At 36.8% G+C, this 14896-nt stretch overlaps 1 protein-coding gene across 2 annotated transcripts in view; it reads right to left on the reverse strand.

Moving 5' to 3' along the window:
• LOC136881173 (transforming growth factor beta regulator 1) overlaps positions 1-14091 on the reverse strand; it is a 97273-nt gene extending 83182 nt beyond the window's left edge. The window contains exon 1 of one of the 2 annotated variants that reach the window (XM_067153839.2): positions 14005-14091. Coding sequence is in view for 1 of the 2 variants with exons in the window: in XM_067153838.2 (XP_067009939.2) it covers positions 12968-13093 (126 nt within the window). In the remaining variant the exon portion in view is untranslated. Of the gene's footprint in view, positions 1-12967; positions 13444-14004 lie in introns of those variants that run through there. The other variant, XM_067153838.2, reaches the window with a different exon arrangement.
• Positions 14092-14896: the final 805 nt, after the last annotated feature.

A 14896-nucleotide genomic window follows, 5' to 3' on the forward strand; every position in this document is an offset into this window, starting at 1 on the left:
GAATTGCTGGAGGAATACATTATGTAGCAAAGGAAAACAGTAATTCAGGGTCTTTTTAAGGATTGGAAAAGGCTAGGAATGGGAAGGAAGCAGCCGTGGCCTTAATTAAAGCACAGCCCCAGCATTTGCTTGGTGTGAAAATGAGAAACCACGGAAAACCATCTTCAGGACTGTCGACAGTGGGATTCGAACCCACTACCTCCCAGATGCAAGGTCACACCTGCACGCCCCTAACAGCTTGACCAACTCGCCCGGTGTACCAATTTTAATCAATAGCAGTGGCCGCTGATGAGAGTGGTATGGGAAATGTATGATTTATATTTGGCAACAAAAGAAAATATATTTCTTGGGGGTGAGCTGGTGGGTCCCTGCCCTTGCCAATGAACACATCACTCTCCAACAGCAATAATAATAATAATAATAATAATAATAATAATAATAATAATAATAATAATAATGTTATTTGTTTTACATCCCACTAACTACTCTTTTACGGTTTTCGGAGACGCCGACGTGCCGGAATTTTGTCCCGCAGGAGTTCTTCTACGTGCCAGTAAATCTACCGACACGAGGCTGACATATATGAGCACCTTCAAATACCACTGGACTGAGCCAGGATTGAACCTGCCTAGTTGGGGTCAGAAGGCCAGCGCCACAACTGTCTGAGCCACTCAGCCCGGCCCAACAATTATACCAGGTAAGATCTGTACGATTCACATTTCAAAATAATGTGATTTATGCTGGGGTATGTTTTGTTAAAAGGTATGTACTAACGTTTGAAACTGCATTTTTTGCCCAAAAATGCCATTTTAATAAAGCATGAAGTCTACTACAAAAATGAGATGTTATTCATACATACAGGGAGAATAATTTAAGTGTTCAGACTTCTGCTTGCATGCCGTGGGAAGTCCTGAGCGAGCGCCATATGGCTTCAAATGAATAGACATAGTTTTTAAGCTGACCAACTATGTAATCATCCGTTCTCATATCATTAACACACTAACCCCTACATTGTTTTTAATATCATTTAACTGAATTGGTATTTTAGTAGTTTTTAAGTGAATCAATGTACCTGCAAATTAACGTGTTTAAAATCTTAGCAATTCACCTAAGCTATAACAGCTGAGGATCTTCCTAAGTAGGAATAAAACATATACTGTTGACAAATAAAATTTGCCAAAAGGCAAATAAAAAGTATCAAAACGGTGGAAGAATTTTAAGATTGTAAAACTTAGAAACTACTACTTTGTTAATATTGTGATTATTATTATTATTATTATTATTATTATTATTATTATTATTATCATCCTCCCTGCGAACCATGTGACCTTGCCGCGGTGGGGAGGCTTGCATGTCCCAGTGAAGCAGATAACTGAGCCGCAGGTGCAACCATATGGGATGGGTATCTGTTGAGAGACCAGACTAAGGAATGGTTCATCAAAATAGGGAAGGGGGGGTAGTAACAGCCTTTCCGAAGTTGCAAGGTTGGCAGTCTAGATGATTGACTGATATGGCCTTGTAATAATTCTCAACATGGCTTAGCTGTGTTGATACTGCTATACGGCTGAAAGCAACGGGAAACTACAGCCGTAACTAACTCCCGAGAACATGCAGCTCTCTCTGTATGATGTCATGATGATGGCTTCCTCCCAGGTAAAATATTCCGGAGATAAACTAGTCCCCCATTCGGATCTCCGGGTGGGGAGTACACAAGAGGAGGCAATCATTAGGAGGATGAATACTGACATTCTGCGAGTCAGAGCGTGGAATGTTAGAAGTTTGAATCGTTGTGGTAGATTAGAGAATCTGAAAAGGGAGATGGGTAGACTAAAGTTAGATGTAGTTGGTATAAGTGAAGTACGTTGGCAGGAAGAACAGGATTTTTGGGCTGGCAACTACCGAATTATCAACACAAAATCAAACAGAGGAAATGCAGGAGTTGGTTTAATAATGAATAAGAAAATAGGGCAGCAGGTAAGTTACTATGACAAGCATAGTGAAAGAATTATTGTCGTCAAGATAGACACCAAACCAATGCCCACCACAATAGTGCAAGTCTATATTGCCTACTAGCTCAGCGGATGTTGAGGAAATCGAAAGAACATATGAAGAGATAGAAGATTAATACAATAAGTAAAAGGTGACGAGAATCTAATTGTGATGGGAGACTGGAATGCAGTGGCAGGCCAAGGAAGAGAAGGTAGTACAGTAGGAGAATTTGGATTGGGACAAAGGAACGAAAGAGGAAGTCGGTTGGTTGAATTCTGCACTGATCATAATTTAGTCCTTCCCAATACTTGGTTCAAACACCACAAACGACGGCTTTATACGTGTACGAGACCTGGAGACACTGGAAGGTATCAAATAGACTTCATTATGATTAGGCAGAGATTCAGAAACCAGGTGTTGGATTGCAAAACTTTCCCAGGAGCAGACGTGGACTCTGACCACAATTTGTTGGTCATGAAATGCCATCTGAAGCTGAAGAAATTGAAGAAAGGAAAGAATGTAAAAAGATGGGATCTAGACAAGTTGAATGAAAAGAGCGTGAGGGATTGTTTCAAGGAACATGTTGCAAAAAGGCTAAATGAAAAGGCTGAAGGAAACAAAATAGAAGAAGAGTGGATAGTTATGAAAAATGAAGAAATGTTAGGAAGGAAGAAAAGAATCAGTGGGTAACTGAGGAGATACTAGACCTGATTGATAAACGACGAAAATACAAGAATGGTAGAAATGAAAAGGGCAGAAAAGAATACAGGCAATTAAAGAATGAAGTGGATAGAAAGTGCAAGGTAGCTAAGGAAGACTGGCTGAAGGAGAAGTGCAAGGATATCGAAGGTTGTATGGTCCTAGGTAAGGTAGATGCTGCATACAGGAAAATCAAGGAAACCTTTGGAGAAAGGAAATCTAGGTGTATGAATATTAAGAGCTCAGATGGAAAGCCACTTCTAGGGAAAGAAGACAAAGCAGAAAGATGGCAGAACATATCCAACAGTTGTATCAAGGTGAAGATTTAGATAATGTGGTTCTGGAACAAGAAGAGGCTGTTGATGCTGATGAAATGGGAGACCCAATTTCGGGTCAGAGCTTGACAGAGCTGTGATATACCTAAATAGGAACAAGGCACCTGGAATTGATGACATTCCCTCTGAATTACTGACTGCCTTAGGAGAAACTAGCATGGCAAGGTTATTCCATTTAGTGTGTAAGATGTATGAGACAGGAGAAGTCCCATCCGATTTTCGGCAGAATGTTGTTATACCTATTCCCAAGAAAGCCAGTGTTGACAGGTGTGAAAACTATCGCACCATTAGTTTAGTATCTCATGCCTGCAAAATTTTAACAAGTATTATTTAGAGAAGAATGGAAATCCAAGTTGAAGCTGAGTTGGGAGAAGATCAGTTTGGCTTCAGAAGAAATGTAGGAACACGTGAAGCAATCCTGACTTTACGTCTAATCTTAGAGGATTGAATCAAGAAGGACAAGCCCACGTACATGGCATTCGTAGATCTAGAAAAGGCATTCGATAATGCTGATTGGACCAAGCTGTTTAAGATTCTGAAGGTGATTGGGATCAGATACCGAGAACGAAGAATTATCTACAATTGGTATAAAAATCAATATGCAGTGATAAGAATCGAGGGCTTTGCAAAAAAAGCAGCAATCCAGAAAGGAGTGAGGCAAGGCTGCAGTTTGACACCCCTCCTTTTCAATATTTACATGAACAGGCAGTAAAGTAAATCAAAGAAAAATTTGGAAAGGGAATCACAATCCAAGGAGAGGAAATCAAAACCTTGAGATTTGCCGATGATATTGTTATTTTATCTGAGACTGCAGAAGATCGAGAACCTGCTGAATGGTATGGGTGAAGTCTTGGGTAAGGAGTACAAGATGAAAATAAATAAGTCGAAAACAAAAGTAATGGAGTGCAGTCAAATGAAGGCAGGTGATGCAGGAATTATTAAATTAGGAGATGAAGTCTTAAAGGAAGTAGATGAATATTGTTACTTGGGTAGTAAAATAACTAACGATGGCAGAAGTAAGGAGGACATATAACGCAGATTAGCTCAAGCAAGGAAGAGCTTTCTTAAGAAAAGAAATTTGCTCACTTCAAACATTGATATAGGAATTAGAAAGATCTTTTTGAAGACTTTCGTGTGGAGCGTGGCATTGTATGGAAGTGAAACATGGACGATAACTAGCTCAGAAAGAAAGAAACGTGGTGTTACAGAAGAATGCTGAAGGTGAGATGGATAGATCGAATCACAAATGAAGAGATACTGAATCGAACTGGCGAGAGGAGATTGATTTGGCTAAATTTGACGAGAAGAGGAGATAAAATGATAGGACACATCTTAAGACACCCAGGACTTGTTCAGCTGGTTTTTGAAGGAAGTGTAGGTGGTAAGAACGGTAGGGGTAGACCAAGGTACGAATATGACAAGCAGATTACAGCAGATGTAGGATGCAGTAGTTATGTAGAAATGAAAAGGTTAGCACAGGATAGGATGGCATGGAGGGCTGCATCAAACCAGTCTATGGACTGATGACTCAAACAAAACAAACATTATTATTATTATTATTATTATTATTATTATTACAAGCATTTTTAAGAGGGATGATTAATCATTTTTAAACTCTTGTCAAAAATGATGTCTAATTCCCTTTCTGTTCTTGATAATTAGAAGATCCTAGTTCAAAACATTCAATGAATGAACTACTTCAACTTGGTGAAAATTTCAAGATTGTAACATTTTTGGAAATTTTATGACATATTGAAAACTGATGTGGTTTTTTAATTAAACATATTTTTTGGGTGAAGATAAGGCAGAAAAGGTTGATTGCATTATACAAATACGTCAGTCTAATGTTTTTTGCTTTATGGTATGAAATTCAAACAAATCAGTTAAGAATTTTGGATTTTCTTTCAAAACGTTAAAACATACCTTAGATATACCAACTATACACAAACCACACACAGGCAAGCTTTAAGAATGGGGAAAAGAGAATAGCACAGCGGCACTGAATATGTATTAGGTTTAATACGACATTTGATAACTTCCCCCCACCCCGTTCTCTGTCCAGGGTGCTTGCTACAGGCAGGTACCTGATGTGATACGGAATCACATAGGACCAGAAGACTGTCTTTACTGCCATTTCACTACTGTATTAAGATCTAACAATGTAGAATTCTGCAAGGATTCATTTTTCTTTTTCACAATTGGCTTTACGTCACACTGACATAGATAGGTCTTATGGTGATGATGGGATAGAAAAGGCCTAAGAGTGGTTTTTGATACTTTAGGAAATAGTTTAAATCTATTAGATGTAATGAAGGTAAATAGTTACATGATTTACTCTATTACAGTAATCCTTTTTATCAGGCACTTCACTGTAAAAAACTTTTATGCACGAATGATAAGGATTGGTGCAGGGTAGTAGTTAGTGTTATAATGGTTAATAAAAAGGAGGACAATCCCTGTGGGGTAAATGTTTTTGAAAAAGTGTGCATTTTCTGCATTTTTGGTCACCAGCAATTTTTGGAAATTTTGAGGTTCAGAAAAAAATGATTAAAATAGATGTAGTTGATATAAATTAGCAACAATTTTGAAATTACCTGAAATTTTAAATTTTTTTTAATAAAGGCCATATTTAAGATCAATTTTACATTAGTTGATAATTTTTAGTAAGAAATGTTGGTCAGTTACAATAGTTATATATATATACACACATTTATATAATACAGGGAGAATATTTTAAGTGTTCCGACTTCTTCTCGCATGCCGTGGGAAGTCCCGAGCGAGCGCCATATGGCTTCTGTCAACACGGCAAGATAAGAAGTGTTCACTGCAATGCGCAGCTGTTTAGCACTCTGTCCCTCAGTTAGTTAGAAAATATTGGACTTTTAAAGTGTGTTGTGAGGTTATTATCACGATGGTTAAATACACTATAGAGCAAAGAATATTTTTGGTCGAGTGTTATTTGCACAAGAAGAAGAAACCAGTTAAAAGGTGCCTTCGAAAATTCCGTAGACAATTTCCCGGTGCGACAGTACCATCAAAACGTTACGTGCATCAGCTCGTTTACAAGTGGCATAGTACTGGTTCCGTAAGCAATAAGAAAAAGAAGCGAAGGAGAACAGCTCTCACACAAGAGAGGTTAGAAGATATACAGGCAAGACTCCAGGTCAGTCCACATAAGTCGCTTCGGAGATTAGCTCAGCAAAGTGGCATTTCACCTTCTTCAGCACGTAATGCAACAAAATTGTTACGTTTACGATCTTATCAGACTCATTCAGTCCATAACATACTGCCTACAGATTTCAATGCAAGAATACGATTTTGCAATTGGCTAATAAATAGTGTCAACGACGGTGTTGTGGATCCGAACTTTCTTTTTATGAGTGACGAAGCCTGGTTTCATTTGAGTGGAAATGTCAATTCACAGAACAATAGAATCTGGGATACAGACAACCCGCACATTTTACAGCCGAGACCTCTGCACAATGTGAAGGTGGATGTGTGGTGCGCTATCAGTGCCCGACGAATTATCGGTCCGATATTTTTTCAGGACACGATTACTTCTGACCGTTATATTCACAACATTCTGGAACCATTTTTTGCTGAACTGACTGAAGAAGAGAAAAGGTACGACTATTTCCAGCAGGATAGTGCAACGGCCCATATGGCGCGTAGCTCTATGCGACGGTTACGGGAAATGTTTGATGATGATCAAATCATCAGTAAAGGCTTATGGCCCCCTCGTTCGCCTGATTTAAGCACATGTGATTTTTATCTATGGGGAAATCTTAAAGGAAAAGTTTACAGGAATTATCCTCGAACTGCAGAAGAATTAAAAAACTGAAATTAGGAACATTGTGCATTCCATCGGTGTCCATGAACTACAAACTGTGTTTCGAAATCTCATTACAAGATGTGAAACTTGCATTGCAGCTGAAGGAGATCACTTTCAGCATCGTCTGTAAATACTGGTGAGCTCAGTTTAATTTCCTAGTTGATTTATTTATTTGTTTATATATTTATTTATTACTGGCGAATTCAGTTTAATTTCCTAGTTGATTTATTTGTTTATTCATTTACTTATTTGTCCAAAGCATCTATGTAGCCGGTGAGTTCAGTTTCATTTAGTTTCTGTAGGCGTAATCATGCCGCTTCTTTGAGCCGACTATGCCTGCTTGTCATGGCGGGCACTGCGCTCGCTGTCTCCGCTTCCCAGCACGCCTAATCCTCGGCACTCCGCTCTGTATTTTCAAATTAATCGCCCTGTATTAATTACATATAGAAAAGGTACATTAATTAATAATAACTTATTGATATACAAACCCCTGATAATGTTAATAACAAATATACTTGAGAGAGAAAAAGAGGATCTTATAGATATTTCTAGCATTGTAGGGGCTATATATCTACATATATATCTGAGATACATTTACATTAAAGTATTTATTATTATATGTACATTTATAGTAAATATACCTATTTTAAGTATATATTTCAAGAATTATACATTTAAAAAAATATATACTATGATTATTATTCTAATTAAATATTTATTACGTGGCCTGCGGAGTTTTTTGGGAGTTTAAACTAATTAGATAAAGTGAAGTTATCAGTATATAGCATATGCGTTCCATATGTTATTTTGTGGATAAGTGAATATTTACATTGTATAGGGGCGAAGAATACGATGAAAATCCAACGCCAGGAAATACTCAAAATGGGTACATTATATTATATATAAGCCTAATTAATTATTTGATGTTATGTTATAATTAATATTGTTATTATTTGACCCATTGTTTAATAATGGATTTTAAAAGTTTTATTCTTGCTTAATTGTTTACTTTTTATATGTTTTACATGTGAATTTTTGTGAATATAAGTTTATATGCTTAAATAGTAAAGTATATTTGCAGTATTTAATATTATTTATCAAGGTGACTTGGAATTAGTAATATAATATGTAGCCGGCTGAAGCCGTGCCAGCCGCCGTGGTTATACGTAGGGTTAGAGTAAACATTATTAGTATAAAAGTTAATAGTTTTTTGTAAGTTTAAAAGTAGATTTTTAAGGTAGAATTTTGAATTTATGTAGAACTTGGGAATGATATATGAAGCTTTGAAAGTTGGATTATAAACTAGGATTAGACACCCTATTATTCCAATTGTAAATATTGTTACTTGAGTAGTAATAGTTATGTTCTTGAAACTCAAAGAATTTGGCGGTGTTTTAGTCTTTTCAGAGGAATCTGTCCTGTAATAGATAATACACGTTATATTTGACTCGATTTTGTTATCAGTTTGTATACCGCCATCGTAAGTTTTTTTTTTTTTTGAGTGATAATTTTCTATAACTCTTATTAGAGTGAATGTCAGGTCAAGGTGCAGCTTATAGTCAAGTAAGAGATGGATTACAATAAAAGAATTTAAATGGATCTTGCAATGAAAATGGTACATTTGAAGGTGGATTTGAAAGTAATATTGTTATATTATGATATGATTTTAGCTCTAAAACATGTACACATCGCCCATCGCTCTCATTATAAGGTGAGATAAGTCGTAACATAGCAGATGTACTGGAAAGTGTATCTAAAATGCAAAATAAACCTTAAAGTGAAGCATCTCATTTACACTGAGAGGATGTTTGTGTGATTCGAATTATTTTGAAAGTATCGATTTAAAATGAGTGAATGGGAGAATTTACTTAATTGAAATAACATTAATTATATATGTCTTAGTATAGGAATAGAACAAATTTATTTATAGTGAAATAGTACTGTGAAGTAAAATGAAAAAGGTGAAAATAAAATTTTAGAAAAGTAAATTAATATTGTACCTTGTGTATCAGGGTTTATTAAAATTGGGATAGAGATTTATTTTTCCCGAATTAAAAAGAGCTAATTTGTTATGTTGGTTACTGTGATATTATCAAGAATAACAAATTTGTAATGAAATATTAGTAGGTTTTTAAGATATCTCAAGAAATGAATTTAATTCAGTATTTAATAATAGTTTTTATATTAATATATTAACTGTTAATTGAATATAATATTTTAAGGGATAAGCTTTACAATAAAAATTATAATTATTATAGGAGTTGTAAAGAATTGTAGGCTTTAAATTAGCCATCAGTTGAATAATGTTAAAAGTTATTTTATTTTAATATAATTTTATAATAATATTAAGTTGAATACTGGAGTGAATTGTATAACGTAAGTTTAATTATAATAATGGTAAAATTAGTATATAAAAGTATAAGATATTTAATAAATGTTCATTTATATAAAGGAACTAGGCAAATTTAATGTTCACCTGTTTATCAAAAACATGTCCTTTTGAGATGTATTTAAGGTCGGGCCTGCCCCCTGATGGTTAATTAAAGGGCCGTGGTATTTTGACCGTGCAAAGGTAGCATAATCATTAGTCTTTTAATTGAAGGCTGGAATGAATGGTTTGACGAAACATTAACTGTCTCTATTTAATGAATAAGCCTAGAATTTAACTTTTGAGTCAAAAGGCTTAAATGTATATGAAAGATGAGAGACCCTATAGATCTTTATGAGATTATACGTATTTTGTTTAGTGGTATTGTTAATAAGTATATTATCATATTTTGTTGTAGTGACACAAAGATAAATGTAACTCTTTGTAATTTAAACACTGATTTATGAATATTTGATCCGTTAATAGCGATTATTTATAAAATAAAGTTACCTTAGGGATAACAGTGTAATACGTCTCACGTTGGCAGCACTTATGATGACATCCGTGAATAACAAAGCGGGTCACTGAATGTCTCAATTCGTAACCGCTACCTGTCCACTCTGTCGTCATTGCATCAATAGAGTAGAATTCTTCCCATATTTCTTCTTTCTTCCTCTTCAGTTCGTCCAAGAGGTCTCCAAAGCTCGTAGTGTAAGGCAGATGCATCTGATTCCGAAGATCTTCAATAAAGAAGCTTTCTCTTGTCACTTCATATACTAAAAGAGATGGGGTGAATTTTGATACACTTAGAAATCTTTTTAGGTAGATCGCTTTTACCTTCTCCAGCTCTTTTAAGTCATATTTACTACGATAGTTTCAAATGAGTTGTATTCCTTAGGTAACCACAGGTGTTATTTTGACCCTAAACAAAATCCTTGCAGTGTTAACAGAGATCTGGTTTAAGAGCTTGATGCTGCTGATTGCCAATACCCCGGCTATGGTTCTCTCTCTAATGTGTTCCGTGAACACTATCCCTCTGGTCTGCATGGTTATTCCTAAATATTTACACTTATTGACTATGTTAATTTTGACATCATCACATGTTAAGGTTTCTTTGTCTGAGGTTCTGCCTCCCCTTCTGAATATCATACCTACAATCTTATTTATGTTGATAGTTATTTGATTCCCTTCAGACCACTTAGTTAGTTTGTCCAGGGATTTCTGTAACTGTCCTACATTCGGCGATAACAAAACCATGTCGTCTGCGTAGATTAAGATCTTCACTTGTTTTGAGGCGGTGGCTTGTACTACATCATGTGTTCCTATATTAAATAATAAAGGGCTGATAGGGTCTCCTTGAAGTACGCCTACAGTCTGCAATATGGGTTTTGATATTGATAAATTATCGTCCACACTGACATAATTCTCTGATAAGATATTTCTGATTATCTGCACGGTGTAGTGATCTCCTATGATGTTTTCTAACTTTTCCAATATAAGACTCCTGCTAATTGAGTCAAACGCTTTTGAAAAGTCTATGAAAACAGCACATAGCTTCCTTTTTGGTATTCTAAGTGTTCCTTCTACTTCTTCAAGAAGACATTTAATTGCATGAAGAGTAGATCTTCCGGTCCTGAAACCGAACTGTTCCTCTGGGATGCAGTGCTCAACTAGTTTTTCTAATTTTTTTTATATTAGTCCTGTGAAGATTTTAAATAGTGTGCTTTCTAATGCAATTCCACAATAAGAGTTTGGGTCATGAACTTCTCCCTTTCCTTTATACAGAATTTTTAATGTGGAAGTCTCCATCTACGGGGTATAATTCCTTCAATTAGACATTTATTCAATAGCTCTAATATTGGTTCTTTCAGTGTCGCCCAGCTTGCTTTGATATGCTCATAGAAAATCAAATTGTGACCAGCTGCTTTTCCGTCTTGCTTTTTTAGTATTCTCTCTTCTATACCAGTTATTGTGAATAGATCCAATTCCAAGGAATTATTTTCTCTATGAATTTGCTGTCTAGTATCTCTGGATTGTAGGATACCTGTAAAATGTGTCTCCCCTCATTTTCAAATATGGTAACCCTACGATTAACAGACCTACTCACACATCTGTTTCCTCTGTATGACCATGAAAATATCAGGTCATATTTTCAATTAGTAACAGGCATTGAGGTTATAGAGGCACATTACATTTAGGCCTATGCTTGACTAAGAACCACCAACTACCAAGAAAATGAAATGAAATGGCGTATGGCTTTTAATGCCGGGAATGTCCAAGGACGTCTTATTGATATGACACCCGTAGGCCATCTGCGTGTCATGATGAGGATGAAGATGATGAAGATGACGCATACACCCAACACCCGTGCCAGCGAAATTAACCAATGATGGTTAAAATTCCCGACGCCGCCGGGAATCAAACCCAGGTCCCCTGTGACCAAAGGCCAGCATGCTAACCAATTAGCCATGGAGCTGGACTACGAGCAAAAATACTGAACAGATGGAACGCACACATGTTCATCCAACATCTCAGAATATCGTCCTCTGCCCTTATCTGGGAGTAATGACCTTATACGCAATTGGCTTTACGTCGCACTGACACAGATAGGTCTTATGGTGATGATGGGATAGGAAAAAGCCTGGTGTGAAAATGGAAAACCATTGAAAATCATCTTCCGGGCTGCTGACAGTGGGGTTCGAACCCACTATCTCCTGAATGCAAGCTCACAGCTGCGCACCCCTAACCACATGGTCAACTCGATGCAATACAATAACATTACTGTCAGCAACTTCAAAAAGACCTCAACAAAGCTGATAAAAGGCATGAAAAGTCAGGGTGTAAGTTTGATAATGTTTGTTGTTCAAAGGGGCCTAACAGCTAGGTCATTGGCCCCTGTTGTAAGTTTCATCAAGAGGAAAAGCCCATTCAGTTTTAATTGCTGTGTCAATGGAGTGAGTGTACCACAAAGGGATTGCTGTGTGTTAATGTGAGGAAATATCTTCATTGGGGTAGGCCCTAATCACAATAACGAGGTGGAAATAATGGTCACAGACTCTTCATATGGTTAAGAGGGTATTTAGGGGTTGTAGTAAAGATGTAAAGTAGAGGGTGTATAAGTCACCGGTACGATGCCAATTAGAGTATAGCTGCAGTGTATGGGACCCCTACCAGGATCCCCCCGTGGGTGGGGGCGATAGAATAACACCCAGTATATCCTGCCTATCATAAGAGGCAACTGAAACGACCGTCAGGGCTCTTAACTTGGGAGCATGGGTTGGCGACCACGGGACCCTTAGCTGAGTCCTGGTATTGCTTCCACTTAGTTGTGCCAGATTCCTCACTTTCCTCACTACGTAAACAATTGATAGGGACATGATAGTTCATGAGGGAAGTCGAGATTTTCTTCTGAAGACGCAGAGCAAAGTTCTCTGCGAAACGAAAAGAATTTCACCTTATTTTCTTGACACAGCATAAGCCCAAAACGCCTATACCATGTCTAAGTACGGGCCGTGAAAGCATCAATGGTAGCAATTGATAGGGAATGTGTCACCTGGACGACAGTCCCATACACAGATCAGTTGTTTAAAAAATAATAGTCCAACGAAATACCTGTAGAATCAATACTGCGTGTGCATGATACAAAATAAATACTGCCAACTTTCTGATGAAAGAAGTAAATGATTCATCATCTAAAATCACAGCAAGAAGAATGTTCTTAGAAATGAAATATGTTGTACTTACAAAAACAATATCTTTAATTAACCTCTTCAAATATCTATACTTTCTCTTGTACTTCATGTTTACAGCAAGACTAGAATCACTGTTGTTCTCCATATAATTGTTACCATCTGAATAACCAAAAGGCATTGTTTATAATAAATTATTGCACATGAATAAAACTCCCAACAGCTCACTTTCCTAAAACACATTCACGCATTGAGCAATCATCACGGAACAGACACAAGCTAGCCGCCATCTTTAATATCATCTTTCTATTATTTCCTATTGCCTTGCACGTCTTCGCTATTTGATCTTCGTGAATCTACAGTGCACCCAACATACGTTCGAATTATCTTGATCAAAGGTCAATTATATTAGCAGCATATAAAGAATATAGCAATCCACACATTTATGAATTTTATTTAATGAATTATCCTAATGGCACTAAAGAACTAAGAAGCACTTTTACCCTTTACTACACGTCAGTTAAGATAAGGACACAACTTGAAGGAAATTATGGGTTGCTACCCTGCTATAATATTTCCAAAGGCGCGACGCTTGAAATTCGAATATATCGAGACGAATTGCATAGCTCACTATAAATAAACTGACCAGACGTCCCTGACTATACAGAATGATTCCGTATTTTTACTAAGCGTTCCGTTGCCCCAAAAAACACTTATCAGGACGCTAACAAGTTTCTTATTCCTAGATTTAGAGTTCTTGTTTTTGTTGGATTCTTTTAAAGTCTGCGGTGTTTGGTGTGATGATGAAAAATCTATGGCGTTTATTAACAAAACAAACTATTGATGATAACATTTTTATGAGTTTCTGTGTATGCAATTCCTTTTATTAAATGATGAAGTAGCATGGTGGAACTCTGAAAACAGAAGCGATGAATGCCGCTGGGTGGAAATATTCAAGCAAAAAGTGGGGTTAGTTAACGAGTTCATGTTGCATTTACTTGGAAATGAATGACATCGAAGCAGTGCCAAGAGGGAATCTTCATTCCATATTTATAGATTATGGAAGGGATGATACACCACGCCATTACTTACCGATCGGTAGTCACCGTTCTACAAGGCGATCCTCTCAGTCCACTCCTATGCATAAAGGCTTCAGCTGACATTACAATGATAAAAAAGGACAACGTACAGCTAATGATGTACGCGGACTACATGGCATTAATGTCAACCTCGCAGAATCAGAGTTTGATGACCTGACAAAGCGGGCACTACGCAACAAGATGAACATTAACGAAAACAAAACTGTCTCTATGACTTTCAGGAAAGGAGGTAAGTAGGGCCTAAGTCCTTTTCTACATAGAGAAGAAATCAGCTCGAAGCAGTCACTACTTTAAAATATTTGGATGACTTTTCAGATTCAAGATTACAATTTTTTTTTTCTATTTGTTTTACGTCGCACCGACACAGATAGGTCTTATGGCGACTATGGGACAGGGAAGGGCTAGGAGTGGGAAGGAAGCGACCGTGGCCTTAATTAAGGTACAGCTCCAGCATTTGCCTGGTGTGAAAATAGGAAACCACGGAAAACCATCTTCAGGGCTGCCGACAGTGGGGTTCGAACCTACTGTCTCCCGAATACTGGATACTGGCCGCACTTAAGCGACTGCAGCTATCGAGCCTACACCTGACAGACTGGCAAAGATATTATACATAAAATATAATTTATCTCTGTTTTAAACTAGAATTACTGTTGCGTGTAAAATTAAATTTCACATTTGTAGGGAGAACTTCCCCACCCTTGCCAACTACTTAAAATTACCAGCGTTTTAAGTTTATACTTTAGGTGCATCTTCACATAGCATTTTAGCCTCACTATTATATGTGTAATAATTGCACTTTAAGAGGATAATCAGAAATCATATACACTGGTGATGAAATGTTCTAGAAATGTTTCACTGATAAATTTGAGAGCGTCCAAGATCAC

The sequence above is a fragment of the Anabrus simplex genome, chromosome 9 (assembly GCF_040414725.1).
Source record: "Anabrus simplex isolate iqAnaSimp1 chromosome 9, ASM4041472v1, whole genome shotgun sequence".
Taxonomy (NCBI): domain Eukaryota; kingdom Metazoa; phylum Arthropoda; class Insecta; order Orthoptera; family Tettigoniidae; genus Anabrus; species Anabrus simplex.